Source organism: Sphaeramia orbicularis, chromosome 1, assembly GCF_902148855.1.
Source record: "Sphaeramia orbicularis chromosome 1, fSphaOr1.1, whole genome shotgun sequence".
NCBI lineage: Eukaryota > Metazoa > Chordata > Actinopteri > Kurtiformes > Apogonidae > Sphaeramia > Sphaeramia orbicularis.
In genome coordinates, this window is record NC_043957.1 from 23351844 (window position 1) to 23372167 (window position 20324).

A 20324-nucleotide genomic window follows, 5' to 3' on the forward strand; every position below is an offset into this window, starting at 1 on the left:
AGTGGTTCTAAAAATGTTCCCACAGATAGACCCATGGAATTTTCCCATATAACAAAGATGTCGACAAAGATAGAAACTAGCTAATCACTTCATTTGCAATTTCTCATTGCAATCAGTTCTTTTGCTAAGACAACTGACTGGAGAATTATTCAACCTTTACCTAATCCCAGATCATAATGATAGAAAGTCCTAGAAAGAAGAAACAGTGGTGATAAGAACAATGAATTAAGTACACACAAACCTAGGAAATAATTAAAAGCATTAAGAAATCTAGCAAAACTATTATGGTAACAGCAATGTAAGTGTGTTCAGTTCAACGGGTTAAAATGTAAGACAACTAAATCAGCTAAAAGGAGAATGGCTACAACTAACATAATGTGAAATTAAAGTTTTAATTTGCCTTTCAGATGCATTTAACGCTTTAGGTTTTTCAGTATGTTTTTCCAGGTGCCCATTGAGTTAAATCACCACCACTATTGATATTTACATCAAAGATTTAGTTACAGAGCCACTCTTAAATTATCAGTATTTTTGTTGTGTATTTCAAATCAGTATCAAGCTTTTATGTATCTAAGCTATCAGCTTGTACTGTGTAACTATAAAAGGCAGGCGGCACCATCATTTTTAATCAATGTTCTAGTTTTCAATGTGAATATATTGCTCATCTTCATTCACCTGTTTTTTTACGTACCTATGATTAGGCTTGTGAATTGAACAAAAGGACAATTAAAATTAGTAACTTCATTATTTATAAGACAATTAAAAATTATATAAAATGTACCATCATTAAAGTATGTATGATCACAACGCCCATAAATGAGGCAATGCTGTTGTAAAAGAGAGGAAAAAAATGTGCTGAGGCATGTGTCGCCTCAATACATGTGAAGGTGAAGGTAAACGGAGCAGATCGTTTTATGACACCACATGTCACATGGGAACATAAAGTACTGTAACACACCACCAACACCCCAGGGTAGCAGTAACACGAACACAGAGCAGTAGCTAATACCACAAATACTTCTGCAGACTTTGAACATACTGTGTTTGACATGTGTAACACAGGATTGTTGAAGGTTTTAAGCCTATATATGGTATTCTTAGATTACATTTCAAAATAACACACGACAGCAGATGGGACGAAAGATGTGGTCTGTTTGAGCAGAAGAGTCACACTATTAACACATAAGTTTGTGGTTCAAGTCTACATCTCAAAACTGAAGAAACAGTGCATCTCGACTGACCACTTGTGATCGGTTTTCACTTCCTGCTCACGTTTGACGGTGACCACGAGAACCTGTGATTCTGCTGCTGCTAAAAACACAATACAGTAAGTTGTCAGCAACATAATTAGAAAAGAGCAGCTCAACAATTAAAAATTATAGTTCAGAGATTAAGCACACAAAGTTAGACTTTAACCATTTAGAACAATCACAAAACATAATAATTATGTGAGTCTCTTTATTGTTTCAATGAACAGAGTGGTTGTGTTATTATTACTATTATTACTGTCCACTGACTTCATCTTTTGGCTTCTTTGTTATGTTCTGTTACGCATTAGCCTTTATTGGACATATTGAGAATAACAGGAAGACAGAAAGCGGATGATGTCCAGCTAATAAGGACCTGATCTGGTCCAGGCTTGTGTGGTCTGCACTCTACCAGGTCAACCACAACAGCTGAACTCCAGCTTTAACTTGCAAGATCAGAATCAGAATACTTTATTAATCCCAGGGGAAATTATTGTGTGTTACAGTCGTTCTGTACATTCATTCAGTCATTTTCGGATTGCTGGAACCTATCCCAAATACTTATGGGCAAAGGTGGGGTACACTCACAGTTCATTGCAGGGCTGACATATAGAAACAATCAATCACTCTCACATTCACACCTACAAGCAATTTAGATGAACCGATTAACCTATCAGTGCATGTCTTTGGGTGGTGGGAGGAAGCTAAAGTACCTGGAGAGAACCCATGCAGACACGGGGAGAACATGCAAACTCCACACAGAATGGTCCCACCTCCATCGACTGGTGTTAGAATCAAACCCTGGACTTTCTTGCTGTGAGGTACGAGTGCTATCCACTGCACCACTATGTCACCCGGAAAGAAATTATCACTACTACTACTATAGAAAATAAATAAATAATTAAAATAAATATATATATTAGTGCTGTCAAATGATTTTGATTAATCATGATTGAATATAATTTATTCTTAATCTATATTAATTGCATTTCATTTTGCATGAGCAGACTCAAGAAGAGACTATATATGGACTTAAAGTATTTATTCAACACCTTCAACAGTTTCAACAAAATAACTTGAAACAACTGTTCTGTTTTTTTCCGCTCAAATTTCCCATTGAGAGAGCCAACGTGCTGTTTAGCATCCTTCCATATTTAGAACAGCAATTTGTACAATATGTACTAGACAAATATTATCAATATGATAAGACATAGAAATAGACATAAATAACTGTGCAGAAATATTGCTGTTTGTAATATAAATTATGTGGTTATAAGATTGAACTTAACAGTCTGATGCCCACAGGCAGGAATGATTTCCTTTAACATTCAGTGGAGCATTTGGGTGGTATACTCACTGGCCATTTTATTAGGTACACCTGCTCAACTGCACATTAACGTAAATGCTGAATATGTCAACAACATAGCAGCAACTTAAGATATTAAGTTTACACTGATCATCACAATGAGGAATGAAGGTGATCCAAGAGACTTTGAATGTGGCGTGGTTGTTGGTGCCACATGGAGCTGGTCTGAGTGTTTCAGAAACTGGTGATCTACTGGGATTTTCTTTGGGAAAACATCCTAGGCTTCACAGAGAATGGTGCGAAAAGGAGAAAATATCCAGTGAGCACAGTTATCTACAGTTGTGGAAAAAATTATTACACCACCCCTTGTTTTCTTCAGTTTCTTGGTCATTTTAATGCCTGGTACAACTAAAGATACATTTGTTTGGACAAATAGAATGATAACAACAAAAATAGCTCATAAGAGTTTAATTTAACAGCTGATATCTAGTCATTTTCAATGGTTTTCTTGATAATAGCCAAAATCACTTCAGTTCTTACATCAATGGCTATGGCATTGTACTGCCAAAAACAGTGCTTTTAGGCATTCCATGTTTTCTTTTCTGTCTGTTTTAGTCGCATGATACACACAGGAGTTAGTACTTGATTGCATAACCACTGTTTTTGGTGACTTTGATGGTCTAATAATTTTTTCTGCGAATGTAGGTGAAAATGTCCTTAGATGCTAGTGGTCGGTACAGAATGTCCAGACTGGTTTGAGCTGATAGAAAGACAACAGTGACTCCAACAACAACATTTATGCAGAGGAGCATGTCTGAAACGCACCACACCGTAAACACATGGGCGAGAGTAGCAGAAGATCACACCAGGTGTCAATGACAACTGAAGACTCAAAGCATTAGCGCTGCCTAATAAGCCTCCAGTTGGGCTGTGACATTCAGATGCAGGATCAGAATTTGGTGTAAACATCATGAACACATAGATCCATCCTGCCTTATATCAACACCAACTGAGCATCACTTAAACATCAGTCTACCTGGGTACTGTTACTGACCATGTCCATCCCTTTATGACCAGAGTGTACCCATCTTCGCATGGATACTTCCAGCAGGATAATGCACCATGTCACAAAGCTCACACCACCATTTCAAACTGGTTCATTGAACATGACAGTGAATTTACTGCTCTCAAATGGCCTCCAGTCTCCAGATCTCAACCCAATAGAGCACCTGTGGAATGAAGTGGAACTGGATATTCACATCATCAATTTGTAGCTGACAAACCTGCCATCATGTCAATATGGACCAAAGCCTGAGAAAGTATCTTGCTCAATATCTGTCACGACTGACAAAAGCAGTTCTGAAGAATTTAAATAAAGAAGAATTTACATCGACTGACGTGGTGAATACCATAAAGAGAATCTGAAATTGCTTGGCACTGTGTTGAATAGTTCAATTCCCCAATAAATAATCCAACAACAAATTTTGTCAGCTTTTAATTCGAATTCCTAAGAGCACACACAAAAAAATAGGACCAATGTCCCTGTATCTCACCGGCATGTTCTATCAAGAATCAATAACAAGTTGAATTTGTGAGGTTGTCAGGTTCTGTCTCTATGTTAAAGTCCTGTGGTGTTGATGCAGGAGACTAATCTCCCAACAGAAGTGGGTGGTACTTTGGAGGATATATTAATATCTTTAACCATTTCCATGTTGTAAGCCATCAGAATATGGCCCATTATAAGTAAAAGCAATTTTTTTATATTTAAAAAATTTAAAAAAATCAAAATTTCTCAAAATTGTGAACAAACTTTGTAGACACCAACCACCTCCGTCAACACCGTTGTGTAACGTTCTCAAAAATGTGAACAGAAAGTTTGACAGAAGCAGAGTTCACCGTAAGCCTTCTGTACTGGATTATGTAACACTGTGCATTTCTCTGATTAGTGGCTGTATATTTCTGTCACGAAACACTTTAAATAAGTTTAGTGCACTGTACTCACTCATCTCTTCAACAACCTCTGGGTCACATTCCCTGTACTTCTCCAGCTCTGACTGCAGCTGAGTCTTCTCTTGTCTCAGAGTCTGAAGCTCCTTCAGCAGAGAACTCCTCTCAGTCTACACAGAAAACAAATTGAGATGCACTGAAGTTTCATTTATCTAGGATATTAAAGTCAAAGATTTGTCAGATGCTTTATCTGGACAGCACATACATTTCTCTGAACAAAGTGTGTGATCATTTGTGAATCTTACTGTATCTTGACGTCCGACTTTTGCATTTTCTACAGATTTTTGTAGAGAAATTTTCCGTTGCTTTGCTTCAGAAACCTGTCAAACACAGAGCCGACACTAAAAGTCACCATGTTGACAACAGAGTCACCCAAACAGTTCATGGCTTGGTTGGTTAAATGTTGTGAAGTATTTTAGATGACCAACACTGTTCTGAAATACCACAAATCAGTTTAACACCATGTGTAGTGATATCATTGGTAAATACAACTCCTGTTACCTAGAATAAAAGAGGCGAATCATTTACCATCATTAATGATTAATTACAATTAGGCCAAGGCAATGTGCTCAAATATGTTCACAAATGTTAATTTTCCAATGACTTAAGTGTAAAAGCTGTATTTTTCATATATATATATAAACACATACACACATATACAGGGGTTTTGATAACTGCTGGTTATTTTAATATGTGTCGCTGGCTACTTTCCGCTTCAGAGCCCAGGTCAGGTCTTTTCTGCCGCCCCACACAAGATTAGAAACCTCCTGCCTGATCGTGAAAAAAAAATAAAAAATGTGATGTGTGTACGTATGGATCGTGGGGCTTTACTTGTATCATCAGATTACTATTACTAGTGACCCCTGCTGGATATATCATCATTCGTTCACACAGGGCAGAGTCCTGCACCGGGTTGGGTACCCACGGATACCCGACAGGTAACCCACAAAACCATGCAGGGACGGGTAAAAAATAAAAAGAAAAAAAAGAAAAATTTTGCAGGTTTGGGCATGGGTAAAATTACACAAAATGCAAGCGGGTAGTGAAGTGAAAAAAGGAAGGAAGGAAGTGAAAAAATAAAAGAAGATTCATGGATGAAAACAATGTGCAGGACATTTAATAATAATGATCATCTGATCTGGTTTGTTTTATTTTGAAACAAAATGAGGTATGTAAAACAGTCATTTTGCTTGAATGTGGCATAGGGAGGCTTCAGCATACAGGGGGCATTGCCCCCCGTATACCCCCAACCAGGGCTTTGCCCCTAAACCCCACCCTGCCATCTGGGAAAAGCCACCTACTTTTAACAAATATCCATCTACTCTGAAAATTTTTGAAACCCTTGTATATATAGACATTGTTATTTTTAGACATTGTCCCAAGGACGCTACACATGAAGTTTGAAACAAATGTAGGATGTTCAAAGAAATTGCTAACGAAGAAGACGATGGCAAAGTGAGCTAAAAATGAATAATTCATGCCAACTGAATCCTTCATGCTTTACAGAACTGTCAACCCCATATATCTTCTTTTGTCATGACATTAAACATACAAATGTACATAAATTGTGGGTTTTTTTTTTTAATGGTTCATGTCCAAACTGCAATACATTTATGGTTGTATGTTATAATGCTTGAAGCTCAGTGATGAGTTATTAAATCACAGATGCTCCTCTCATTTCCTCCTCTACAACATTTAACTTCTGTCCCAGAAATCTGGTGGCCAACGTTCTCTGAGGAGTCTCCACCATCTGTCTGATGCTCAACAAAACAAGAACTGGGTCACCACAGAATGATGGGAAATTCAACCACCAATGGAGCAACACCATGATATTTGTTCAACTATTTTACATTTCTTAATTTTATTTATTTTTCTGCTCAATGTTCATTTTCACATTGTTTTTATACTGCACACTATAGTTTTACACAGTTTATTTGTTTTTATAACTGTTCTTTTCCTTCTAACTGCACTTTTTCTGTTTTAAGGGAGTGATATTTTGCTTTTTTACATGGAATTATGCATTTTAAAACATTTCCCTGTGGTCTACACAAACTGTAAAGGCTATACTTGGGTCTGAATTCTTCATTAATTCAACTCCACAGGTCCATCTTCAACCCTATTTCTGAGAAGTGACTCCAGAAAGGTCGTTTTGAACGCTGGCCCTTTAAATCCAAACGAGCCACTTCATGCCCCACCCCCTCCTGGTTGTTGACCGAGCTTTCTGTCCTGTTCAGCCACTTGTGTTCGTTAATACAGTCAACAACTGAACATTTTACATATTTGGCTCGAAGTTTGGACATATTTTCAGTATGGACTACAACCGCTGCTGCTGCCAAACAATTATGGCAAACTCAGAGAAATGTTCATCTGAAGTCTTGACTTTATATGTGCAAATATTGTGACATCAATACTTACAAAACGTAACAAATTAAGAAGGAATCAAAACGGCTTGTAGAAATCCACTCAATTTTTCCTGGAATGAATATAAAGATAGCTTTGCAGCATCTGGAGGGCTCAAATTCAAACTTTTTGAACTACTAAGGTCCAAATACACAAATAAATGAACCAAAGACTAATAAAAGTGGGTTTGGCAAAATATGACCCCTTTAAAAATGATTTTGGGTGGTATCTGGGGCTGGAATGAATCAATTATATTTCAGTTCATTTCAATGGGGAAAATTGATTGGTAAAATGAATAAATAGAAAAACGAGCATGGCCCTGGAACAAATTAAATTTGTACAGAGAGGTTCCACCCCGACCTGTTTCTTCAATTCCTCCAGTTTGTGTTTGCGGGTGTTAAAGGCTTTACTGGGGAAGGCCCAGTAGTAGTTGGACGTCCCCACTCGTTCACAGTCCACCATGTTGTCATCCACCAGGCTCTGAAGCACTTCCTTCACTGACATAGGAGCTGGAAACAGTCAACAAAGGAAAGCACACCTTAGAGCAGTGATTCCCCACCTTTTTTGACTCGTGACCCCATTTTAACATCACAAATTTCTGGCGACCCCAGACATTCAAGATGGACGCTTTTTTTTTTTTTTTTTTGCTAAAATTAATTTGTTTTTGATCATGTAATAGTTTTCTATGCTATGTTGCAAATAAACGTTAATTTTAGACAACATTTAGGCTATATAATGTATATTATTATGAAGGGAGGCAGAAACGCCAGGTGTAGATTACTGCATAAAGTGAGAATTTGATTTTCCTTGGTCAGGATATGTACAGTCAGTCCAGCTTGGATTTACAACACTGACAATTAATACTGAACAAACAATAACTCAAACTATGAATTATGAAAGAGTTGCAGCATCTGAAACCGACCACAATGAACATTTGAAAGATAAACAGTACCACAGTGCTTCAGTTTCAGCTTCACAGTTTGTTATGTCTTTTATGTATTGTGATTGTCTCTCTCAACTCACCATATATTTTTTTTAGTGTTTTTATTTTAATTTTTATCAATTACTAGAAATTTCAGGCGACCCCATTTGAATTCCAGGTGACCCCAAGGTTGAAAAACACTGCTTTAGAAGCTGACAAGCGGCCATGTGAGGACAGCTGATTTGATCTGTGCATGTCTGATTTACGTCCAGTACAAACTCAGGAGACTTTGGATCGGTTTGGCTTCATAAAGTCTATCTGAGGGGAAGGATATTATTACATTCCTCTGATTTTATACCTAAAATGTGCTCCAGGTTTGACTTCACCACTGTGTCTAATTTTAACTGTTGGCAAGATTCACAATTCAATGTTCGAAACACTAAACCTACACATCTGCAGCGTATCTGGCCGTTTCGCTCTTATCTGAGTGTTTCATGAGAGGATGTAACAGAGCGGGAGTTAAATCTTGAACAGTGTCAGTGGTGAAATGTGATACTCCCACGTTTGTTGAATCGGTCTGAAAGAGCTGAGCTGCTGAGGATGTTGAACAGCAATTAAAAAAAAAAAAAAAAAGCCTGGTTTGACCAAATTTAACACATGACTTCATCATTTCTTGCTAGTTTTAGATACCCATACCACCTGTACCCACTCAGTTCTTCTCTCAGTCTTTTCTTTGTTCCCTCCTGTGACTCCTCTTTTCATTGTACCCATAATGCATGTCTCTAGTCACCCCCTCCCCCCAATCACTCAGTAACTACATTATGCCGAAGTAAGGGGCTCAGAAACATGTGCTTTTAATCACTGAAACACAATCTCTACATTTATGCCCGCTTTTCAACAAAATCCCTCCTCAGCTCACCCAAACATACTCAACATAGGCCCGTGTCTTTGTAGAACAAAACACTAAACTTCTATCTTTCATTTCAGTCATATAACACATGGATCCATGTTGTTGTTAAAGAAATGTAATTTACTTAAAATAGCATTTTGCACTCACAGATTACTGACACTGACAGGGTCGGTGTTACTCATACAGACCCAACAGTAAAGACGGCAACAGCTAGTCCTTGTTGCCATGGTGATTTAGCATGTCAGCACCGTTTTCAGAAATAGATGAGTGCATTGAGAGTTTATCCCATTTACAACTTTCAGAGCACACCTTGTTTTGTATCAGAAGAGTAGGTTAGCTGGTTTAAGGAATGGTTCATTACATTCTGCAGTTTTTTTTTGGCAAAACCCCAAAGGAGGGCGAGATCAAGTCCTCTTGAAACAGAATTAAGATTAAAATTTATTCTGTTAATTATGAACTCTGCACATTTTCATTCAATATGGATTCATTGAGAGCTTGTCACACAGTAGAAAGAAACATGACAAGTATGTATTTTCCATTTGTTGAGGCTGTTTGGTGTAATAGCAGGGTAGATGTACTTATTTAGGTACATTCTAGAGTTACCCTTAAATTTTTACCTTTTTCTACCTGTTATTTAAAAATCTGTCCACACAACCTTCATTTCACCAAATAATTCTGTAAATATTACAATAGAAAAACCACTGATACAAAACCTGAGACAATCCATTGTTTGCTGGTCTTTAAACTGTGAACGCTGCAGACCCTAGGCCCTTTTCCACCAAAATATCAGGAACTTTTATTACCGGGAACTTATTTACCTGGGCAAAAGAATTCCTGGTAATCTGTGTGCTTTGGTGTTTCCACCGCACCCCAAGTTCAGGGTACTTTATTCAAACCAGGCTAATGACGTATGTGGGTGCAGTAAAAGAAACTGCACTACACCTCCTCCTTCAGATAATATTGGATGCAGCAGACATGAAGGCTTTAGTCTGTCATGAAGTTGAGCACCAACAGTAAGTTATAATATAACTTCAGTTAACTTAAAACAGGGTGCTTACTCTTTATCCAAATAAAAATTCCAGACTTTTTTCAAAACTGCTACTTTTTCCCCAAGACCTTAATTTTATTTACTTTTGTGCTTGTATGCCTACTTTTTTGGTTGCGATTGTGCATGTTGTGTGTAGTAGAAAAGCTCATTTTAATAAATCTACAAACGAATGAATGCATAATTCGAAGTAAATTATGTTTCACTAACAGAAGCGTTTTCAAAACATATGAAAATCACAAAAGTGCATGAATATCACACAGACAAGTGTCAGTAGAATCATTCCAGTATCAACCGGTTAATGAAATCATATCAAGTTTTTTTCTATGCAGCCCTCATGTATTTCTTATCTTACCAGATTATGTGCCTTTGACCATACTCTAAAATTCGACCATGAGAGAAACTTTTTCCATATTTTATAAAGACTTTCACACAAAATTCCAGACTTTTCAAGGTCTGGAAAACAGTGTTTCAAATTCCATACTTTTAAGATATTCAACACCTGTGCAAGCACCCTGTAAAGTGTTGGTTTGGGTTTTTAACAATACTCTCTTTTTCATATTGAATTCCACAAAAACACTGGTACATTAGGCTATTGATGTCAAATGTGTCTGTTCTGCCGTTAATCCACTGACTTGCAAACCTAGACGACCTGTATTTGATGTTTCAGGGATAAGGTCATTTTACAAACTAACAATAAGCATAATGGGCTGCGACACCATTGTTTTCTAATCTCTTTATATTTAGGCGGAATTCTAAAAAAAATCTGAATAATAGGCCCATCATAATAAAAATGCATCATGTAACGACCGCAATCAGAACAGACCATAGACTCAATAGGAAATATTAGCCATGTAAAAACGACAGATGCTTTCTCTCATCCTGCTCATGCTTCACACACACGTGAGGATAACATTACATCACATGTCAAATTTCTGAAGAGCAAAAAACCAAAACTGGTCCACGGCAGACACAAGCTTTTTGTTAGAGACTTCAAAAGATTTAAGGATTGTTGAAGACCAAGATCATCAAAAACCTTGAAGAAAAGCAAATATTTTCCTCGAATATGTTTGGATCCATCTCAATCATAATCAAAGCTGTAAAACTTTGTCTTATTTTAAATATCTTGCAGAACCAACGAAATTTAATTTCTGTGTGTCAAAAAAGTTACATGTGACCTCAACCAGTGTTATGGGAAGTCATTTCTATAACTTCTGTCCATGGTGTGTGTCTATGTGCAGGTCTGTCCACATTATGTTTAAAAAATATAATCTGGGACAAACTGATTAATTTCAGCTTGTTGTGACCTAAAAAAACACAACATATGCCATAAGTGTTGACAAACAGAAGAACTGAATGAACAGATGATGATGATTTGAAGAAAATTGTCATGTGATTGAACATGGGCAGCTGTGGCTCAGTTGGTAGAGCAGGTCGTCCAATGACCAAAGGGTCGGTTTGAATCCTGGCTCCATCTGTCCACATGTTGAAGTGTCCTTGGGCAAAACACTGAACCCTAAATTGCTCCCAGTAGGGCCAGACAGCGCCTTGCATAGCAGCAGTCGCCCGCTGGTGTATGAGTGTGTGTGTGAATGGGTGAATGTGAGGAATTGTAAAGCGCTTTGGGCACCATGAAGGTGTAGAAAATGCACTATATAAGTTCAGTCCATTTACCATTTTTCCTTCTCAAATGCAGTACATGGCAGTAATTTGATGCATATTAACAAATCTAATTAATTTCCCCAGATAAAATGTAAAAACTTTGTCTTCCACCAGTCTGCAATGAAAAACAAGTCAAGGTGAATATAGAAAGTAGGGCTGAACGATTAAAACAATAACAATATTAGTGCTGGGCAGCTATTAAAATTTTTAATCATGTGGATTTCTGCGATTAATCACAATTAATCGCATAGTTATATGGGGGGGGGGGGGGTTGCCGGCATCAACAGCGTGTATTGCCTTTAAGTGATATTCAAGACTCGAAGTACTCCGGTGATAAAAAAATAATTCCACATTGCAGTGCTTACAAACAATTTTGGCCTTCTCAACCCCACCATCTGAAGACATTTAAAATGAAAATGTCCATGGAAAAGACCGGGACTTTTCTCCATGTTTATGTCCCACCAGTTTATTTCCGGTTGTGAGTGATTGACAGGAGTCTTAAGTCCACTAATAAGTACTAATACTAATAAGCCCAATAATATGTGATGTTCAGTTGTTAAAAGCAAGCAAAGGGGGCCCTCTAGTGGTCGGAATAAGTTGCACTAACGTATGTTTTGTACTTGCGGTATTCCCGTAGCCAGTGCGGACATAAGAAGGAACTAACAGAAACGTTTCTTTCACTCTGTTTGTATGGCCCAAAAAATGTTTGCCTGTGAGTATTTTATGTTCAGTTGTTGTAAGAATGAATATTATTAAATATCTCTGATGTGAACCTTTGTTACTGGATAAAACGACGTAAATCTTAATCTGTAAATGCTAATCGTTAGCATGTCTATGGATTTTCCCATTCAAGTTAGCATTGAGCTAGCAATTTTTTTCCAATTCATTTAAATGTATACTGCCATGTAATTGTACTAAGGCAATGAACATAACTGAGACATATTTTATATGTATGTTGCAGTTTTACAGTGAGTCTCAAATAAAAGATTTGGAGAGAAGTTTTCGGCATCCGGCTTTTTTTGGGAAACCTGTTGTCTATCTGCCGAACTAATCACTATATCCACACAAGCAGGGGCAGAAGAATAGGAGTTAGAATAAAACGGCATTAACGGGAGATAAAAATTTGTCGGCGTTATTTAATGAATGCGTTAACGCGGGTAATAATGGACTTGCCCAGTCCTAAACAATATATATTGCGATAAAACTTTTCCTCGACAGAAATATGAGACATGCTCGATACGGTTTCTGTAGAATTCATTTGTCCATGTTTTGACAGACATAAGAACAGCCAATCACAATTAAGTAGCGCGGCACTGAACCAATCACGCTAGAGCCACATCAAGTTAGGTTGATGTACACAGTACTGGCGTAAGAGCAACTGCAGCAAACACGCTAATGTTTGGGCTGCAGCGAGAGGTAATGAGTGTTCCCTCAAGAGAAAATATGACAGAACTCGAGTGACCGGGTTACTGAAAAGTAGGTTTCGAACTGTTTTGGTTCCAGCGTACAACAGAGGTATAAAAGCCGGGAGTCAGATGGTCAAAGCATGTTGTTTCACTTTCGGTTGAGGCCAGTTATGGCACGGAGGTACGTACGACTCGACAGATGGGGGGTGGGGGGTGGTGAATAAAGCCAGGGGAATAATACATAACAGCGGAGGGGGGATAATACTAAGAACGGAGGGAGGGACTTCTCCATAAGTACCACAACTATGTATTTCTTGCTCTCTCTCTCTGTCTTCACAACTAACTTATGAATAAAAGAAAATTTAAGCTTGACAAAAAATAGTTATTTGATTTATATCGTGATACGTATCGATAGTCTGATTTGGAAAAAAAATTATCATGATTTTTTTCCCCATATCACCCAGCCCTAAGTGATGTATAAAGTAACTTCTTTCACTTTTTACATCAAAAACCTATGTATAACCTCAATAACCTTTCAAAATGTTCACTGACAGATATCTAGAATTGACAAAACAACACTTGTTAATTCATTACTCACTTATGCCTTTTGCCTTCGGGGCGATTTTCTCAATATCCTTCAGCTGAAACACATCTTTCTAAGAGAAAGAGAAAATATGTTCAAGGTTATTTTCAAAAGCAACACAGTATAGTAAATCTTTTAGTATAAAAATTATTAAATCATGGTCAAATAACAGAATCTTGCCAAAAAAAAAAAAAAAATCCTACAGCTCAAATATTTATTAATTCTGAATTTTTATGATTCTGTTTGTGTATCCTAAGCCTCACCAGTTGCTTATTTTCCATCATATTGAGTGAAAACCTGTACCTAACATCCAACAAACCCTAAAGGAATAAGAGTCTGCAAGGTTAAATTAGACATGAATTATTTCAAGAACATACATGGCATGAATAATGAAAATAAAACAAAAATTTAGGAGAAAATGTGTTTTCTTGCTATATGAAAACTTACTGATTCAAAGAATATCTCCAACATGCGTGTTCTCTTCTCCTCCAAACTCAATCCTTTCTTCTTTGACTAAAACAAAAGTAAATGTTAAAATTAGTCTTTAATAATTCCTGTGACAACACTATCCATCTATCCATTATCTTCCGCTTTATCCGGGGCCGGGTCGCGGGGGTAACAGTCTAAGCAGGGACGCCCAGACTTCCCTCTCCCCAGACACCTCCTCCAGTGACAACAATATAACAAAGAAAAATATTACGAGGCTTGGAATTTGACAAACTGCATTGTGGAAAAGGTACTAAACATGTGTAATATTATTCTGGTACTACTGCAGTTTCATGCTCCATACCCACACATTTTCACAGACAAAAACATAAAAACCTTTACTGACTTTTCAAGTGCCAATAATAGAATTTTCGTGACAATTACCAAGATTTAAGTACATGAGCAAAAGTGCACTTTAGTCAATTGTATGAAAATAGTCAACTCTCTCATTCTCTAAGGTTCTGACAGACTTTGGCAAAGCAGTAATTTCCTACCATACACCGTGGTCATGGAATAATCTTCAAAAAACTCAATCTACAAATATTCATCTCTGTTAATGATTTAAAAGTATCATGGAGAATGCTCTGAAGGAGGAATGTTACTGTTTTTCTTGAGAGGCCATTATGGTTGATATTGAATAATTGTTATTCTGTTTTATTGTTAACTGTGTATCATGTATGTGTTTTACGTAGATTTGACTTTGTATGGCTTATACCTTGACCAGGTCTCCCTTGCAAAAGAGATTTCTAATCTCAATGGAACTTCCTGGTTAAATAAAGGTAAATAAATAAATAATGATATAGGTACAAAAATGTATAATTCAGTGTTTTCAGTCTATACCAGTGATTTTCAACCTTGGGGTCAGGACCCCACATGGGGTCGCCTGGAATTCAAATGGGGCCGCCTAAAATTTCTAGTAATTGATAAAAATAATAATAAAAAAAAACAACTTACTAATAAAAAACATATGGTGAGTTGAAAGACAATCACAGTACATAAAGACATGACAAACTCTGAAGCTGAAGCACTGTGGTACTGTTTATCTTTCAAATGTTTATTGTGGCCAGTTTAAGATGCCGCAGCTCTTTCATTATTCATAGTTTGTCCAGTATCAATTGTCAGCTTTGTAAATCCAAGCTGGACTGACTGTACATATCCTGACCAAGGAAAATAAAATTCTCACTTTGTGCAGTAATCTCAATCTGCCTTTTCTGCCTCCATCCATAATAATATCCATTATATAGCCTAAATGTCATCTAAAATTAACGTTTATTTGCAACATAGTATAGAAAACTATTACATGATCAAAAGCAAATAAATTTTATGGGAAAAAAGTCTCTGTTTTGAATATCTGGGGTCGCCACAAATTTGTGATGCTAAAATGGGGTCACGAGCCAAAAAAGGTTGGGAACCACTGGTCTATACTGACAAAAAGAACAAAAAACATCAGTATCTAACCCCTCCACAAACTTAAAGAACACCTTAAATGTGACATGTGTGGCCTCATTACAAAGATCAGGGTGATAAAAATGAAAATGTCCTTGGAAGTGCTTTGGAAAAAAGATTTCTTAACTTAATAATGTGGAGTCAATTTTTGCATCAGAGTAGGCAAGACCCCCCACTCCACTATTTATTAATTTCACAGCACAAAGTAATGTATTTCACTGAAAGATTTGATTTTGAAACCAACCTTTCTATAATAAAGTGGATTAATTTCCACACTTATTTCTAGCTCATCTTTCCTTCTACCAATAGGTTTACATCATTGACATTTCACTTCCATCAGGAAAACACAGGTATATCACCCAAAAACCAGTGTGACAACAGCTGTCGGGAAAAAAAAAGATGGCACTTCACCAATGGCAGTGGCTTATATTTATCTGTTGTTTATTTTAAACATTGTTTCGCTGATTTATGTAATTAAATTTGTGCCAATGAAGCCCTGAATGAGTTTTCATACAGTACAGACATAAATAAATACTGTCAAACTCACGACAATCAATATTGGAATCATCTAAGGTTTTAAATAGAGGCATCAGAGTATTTGTCAACCTTTTAATTCTCTATTTCACTGGAACACTCCATTGATCTTCGGATCTGGAGAAATATAACTATAAATGATCACTTTAAGGGCTGGAGCTAATTATTATTTTCACTGTTCATTGACTTGTCTGTTGATGATGGAATAATTTTCATCATAGCATGTCAGAAAACGGTAGAAAAAAAAACCCTTAATATTCCACAGCTTTAGATGAAAATTTGACTATAAAGTTGAGGCTTTTCATGGCCATGGAAACAATTTTTACAGCTAACTCTTAGTTAAATGTCCAGGTAGATTTTTAATTCTCTAATGTTAATATTTCCATCATTAGTCAGTGTTTATGTTCCCTCCGACTTGCCTCTGTAACAACATGGTGAACTTTTTAATTGTCTATTTCACTGGAACACTCCACTGATCTTCGGATCTGGAGAAATATAACTATAAATGAGCAATTTAAGGGCTGGAGCTAATTATTTTTTTCACTGTTCATTAACTTGTCTATTGATGGGGGAATAATTTGCATCATAACATGTCAGAAAACGGTGAAAAATTAAATATTCCACAACTTTAGATGAAAATTAGACTAAAAAGTCAAGGCTTTGCATGGCCATGGAAACATTTTTTCCTTTTTTACAGCTAACTCTTAGATAAATGTCTAAGTAGATTTTTAATTCTCTAATGTTTATGTTTCCATCATTAGTCAGTGTTTATGTTTCCTCCGACTTGCCGCTGTAACAAGGTAAAGTAATCTAAGGCAAACCCATTTTCTGCAGTTTTGTCTCTTTATGTTCTCCTGACATCCCCCTTTCCCATGCTAACAGGTGACTGGAACAGTCCAAGCTAACAGGTAGCCTGACAATGAACAGGTACACGGCTCTGTTTTTAGCTAGGAGCTAGCTTAACTTCAGTCAACTTTAGCCTCTCAGTCCTGTCTGTATTTGACTGTTATATTAAGTGCATGCACAGCTGGGCGTCTACATACCATTTGTACAGTTGACTTAAACACCAAGGTCCACAAATATTAACGTATTTTGGTCCTGGATCTGTGTATAACCAGGACGAGACAAAAGCAGGCAGGCAGAGTACTGAATTACCCGCGGAGAGGAGTCACGTGTGTGGTGCTTTCAGTGAGCCTCGTAAAGATGAAACCTCTGCCTTTGAGCATGCGTCAGAAAATTTTAGACGATTCAAAAAAATGAAAAATAAAAAATCTGTATTGAGTTTATGTGTATAAAAATTCACCTGGTGCATAGATTAATTGTGCTTGAGTTACAGAACACTTAAAATAAAAAAGAGTATTAGAGATGTAATTCAAATTAGCACTCTGTAAATAATGAACATCATGATGATACAATTCCCAAAATGTCGGATTATCAACACTAGGAGTGTCATGAAATATTAGGACAAAAATGGCATGTTTTTTTTTTCGTTGTTGTAGCAAGTTTTAGTTTTTTTTCTGCCCATATCGTCAGTTATCCAAACTACAGTGAACGCACCACCGCTTCAATGGGGTGTGGAGGCGCACTAAACTCCCCATCTCATTGACCTCTAACGCCTCCTGCTGTCTATAAGATGCCATACACTGTTCAGATACACCTTGGATTTCTTCATGAAAAAACAGGAAACTGTCCAACCTTATTATAATATTCAGTATATATCAAGTTTATTAAATAAATCTTGAAATATATTGTACTTACTTCTTCAACATAAAGTACAAGACACAGTATTGTTTTGTGTGGGCACTTTAATTCTGTTTGGCAAAACAGATATAAACAAGACAATGGAAAACAAATAATTTAACAAGATTGTGTAGAAAATGAGTGACCGAAATTTAACAATAAGAAAATGTGTGCTTGGAGACAACCAGCATTTTCTAATTGCACAGTGCATTAACGATTGTTGAACTAAATATTGCATTTTATTCGCTTGTGTAGTTCTACAGGTTTGTTTTTCAAAGACATAAGAGCACATAGACATGAGTGAATGTGACCATAGTTCTACAGCTCAGAATCACGTACCTAGGAGCATGATTACCAAGCCCTTAAGTAAGGACTTATGTGTTTACTCCGCATTTGTTTAGCTATTGACTGAAATTTACTAAAAAATCGAAGTTGCGTGCATGTGACCAAAGCAGATTTTAAGTCAAAGTGGTAAAGTCAAAGTAGCTTGTCTGCTTTGCTGTACCTCTTCGTTCATTTTATAGCGACAGAAAACAATAATGATGTGAAATCAAGATGGGAGCTGTGATCATTGTGGCAATTTGCACTTAAACACACAAGCAGTCTGTGAACACACACACACACACACACTCACAAAGGGGTTTAATTCATCAGACTGACTGGCTTATATTTGGTATCTTAACTGATCACACAATCACACTCACTTTGCACACACACGCACACTGTGTGTCATTGTAAAACCAATTCCGCAGAAATAATCAGCATTGTTCAGTAAGCATGTGAATGGAACAGTGATGACCTATATTGACAATGACGTGTCATTTTCACATGCAGATAGAAGCAGCGGAATTAAAACAGAGCCGCAGAAGCATCTTTTGGTGCTGTAAGTGTTATGCACAGTTGCTAGGTTGGTGTTCATTAGTAAAAACTGCATGCACAGAGATGCTGCATCATGCTTGAAAATACCCTGCTACCTATTAGAGGTGGAATAAATTGCTTTTATAGTGAACAGGCAATATGTGAGTATTTTTGTGAGCCTTTAAGAGGAAGCTGCAATTACTGGCACTATACAGAAAATCTCAGGTTTTTAAGTAACTAAGGTATTTCTTCAAATATTTTTTTACTTCACACAGTTTCCAACCTGCACTTTGACGACAGTATTATTGCCAAGTTGCTTTACTAGCACTAGACGCTGTATCACAACAAATTAAGAGTCTAACATAGTGTATATACAAAACTAAAGGTTCTATTTTCAGTCAGTTTCGTTAAGGTGGAATGTAATGTGGACTAGTGACTCCTCTGAGCACCGATCAGAATGTTTTCAGTCGTCTTCATTCACATTCGTACATAAACGTTTTATTTTAGCATCGGGGTCAAACAGGACGCCACAGACTAACACGTGGAGAACAGATGGCATGACAACAGCGTGGGTCAAGGATGAAAGGGTGAGTGGATGAGTGCGTCTGCCAGTCATGTGTTGTGTTGTGTCTTTACACACTATATACACTGTACACTTTGTGCGTTGGGGGTGAAGGGCTACTGTAGGTAGCGGTAGACTTTAAAGCAGTGGTTCCCAGAATCGGCCACCACAACGTGTCCGTCAGAGGTCAGAGCTAGTCCCTGAGGGCCGTACAGAGGGTCTGCAGATGTGTTGATGTAAGAGAGGAACGAACCGCTGCCATCAAACACCTGAAAAATACAAAGAAATATCAGCTTCATCCACTTCAGGCTTCGTTTGATGATGTGAAATTCCAGAATAGCAATAGAGAGGAGTTTTCATTTAAGCTTCTATTTATTTTTTCCTATTCTGAGATAGTCAAAAGCTTACATACACTGTTAATATTTGCCTTGAATTTGAATAAAATAGTTGGGCCATCTAGCTCTGTACAAAGCATACAACAAAGAATTTTGGAGTGTTCATCCTGGCAGAATTCATAGCACTGACTCAGGTTTATGAGTCTCTTTGCACGAACCTGCTTTTGTAGTTCAACCCACACATTTTCCACTGTTTTAGGATCACATTTCACATCCTGAGCTGAGGTAAGTGAACTAACACATGGAATATACTGAAGTGAAATGTTAAGAATTATGAAAGATTTTTTTTTAGTTTGACTGCATGAAAGCCAACAACACTAAAGAATGAAGAAGGGAATTTAATATGTTATCAAAAAACACCATGTGGTATGAGTCTGTTACACTCTGTTCTGTTGGAAAATATGATTTTTCTTCTTTAGTTACTACGAGAAAATTGCAGAAGAGGATTAGGGCCACTGGAAAAAAAATTAAGGTCCAATATATTTATTTTTTTTATTATTATTCTGAGAAAAAAATCCAAATTCTGAGACTAAAATCAGAATTCGGAGAAAAAAGTCAGAATTCCGAGATTAAAGTCAGACTAAAGTAAAAGCTAGATTCTATTTCCCCAAGATGTAACAGTGACTTGTCCAGTAAATTTCAGAGCCTGGCTAAAATGTGAGGCTCCTCAGGGTGATGCTTGAACCTGTATATTCATACTGTAGGAAAAATAAGTGAAGTTCATGGACTGGATGAATAACTGAGCTGTATGAAATGACTACAATAGAAAAGCTTTGAAAAGTGGAAAAATAAGGATGAAATTCTAAACTGTTTTA

The 20324-nt window shown here is 37.0% G+C and overlaps 2 protein-coding genes across 5 annotated transcripts in view; both read right to left on the reverse strand.

Moving 5' to 3' along the window:
* mnd1 (meiotic nuclear divisions 1 homolog (S. cerevisiae)) overlaps positions 1 to 17111 on the reverse strand; it is a 31808-nt gene extending 14697 nt beyond the window's left edge. Inside the window, exons 1-6 of the mRNA XM_030131204.1 lie at positions 16998 to 17111; positions 13936 to 14001; positions 13504 to 13561; positions 7321 to 7469; positions 4806 to 4880; positions 4556 to 4670 (exon numbers count right to left, since the gene is read on the reverse strand). Coding sequence (XP_029987064.1) covers positions 4556 to 4670; positions 4806 to 4880; positions 7321 to 7469; positions 13504 to 13561; positions 13936 to 14001; positions 16998 to 17000 — 466 coding nt within the window. The 5' untranslated portion in view covers positions 17001 to 17111. The remainder of the gene's footprint in view (positions 1 to 4555; positions 4671 to 4805; positions 4881 to 7320; positions 7470 to 13503; positions 13562 to 13935; positions 14002 to 16997) is intronic.
* A 630-nt stretch (positions 17112 to 17741) lies between these two features.
* Positions 17742 to 20324, reverse strand: part of trim2a (tripartite motif containing 2a) — a 63755-nt gene continuing 61172 nt past the window's right edge. For all 4 annotated transcript variants that reach the window (XM_030130852.1, XM_030130845.1, XM_030130861.1 and 1 more), the window contains one exon: positions 17742 to 19383. In XM_030130852.1, coding sequence (XP_029986712.1) covers positions 19231 to 19383 — 153 coding nt within the window. In that variant the 3' untranslated portion in view covers positions 17742 to 19230. The remainder of the gene's footprint in view (positions 19384 to 20324) is intronic.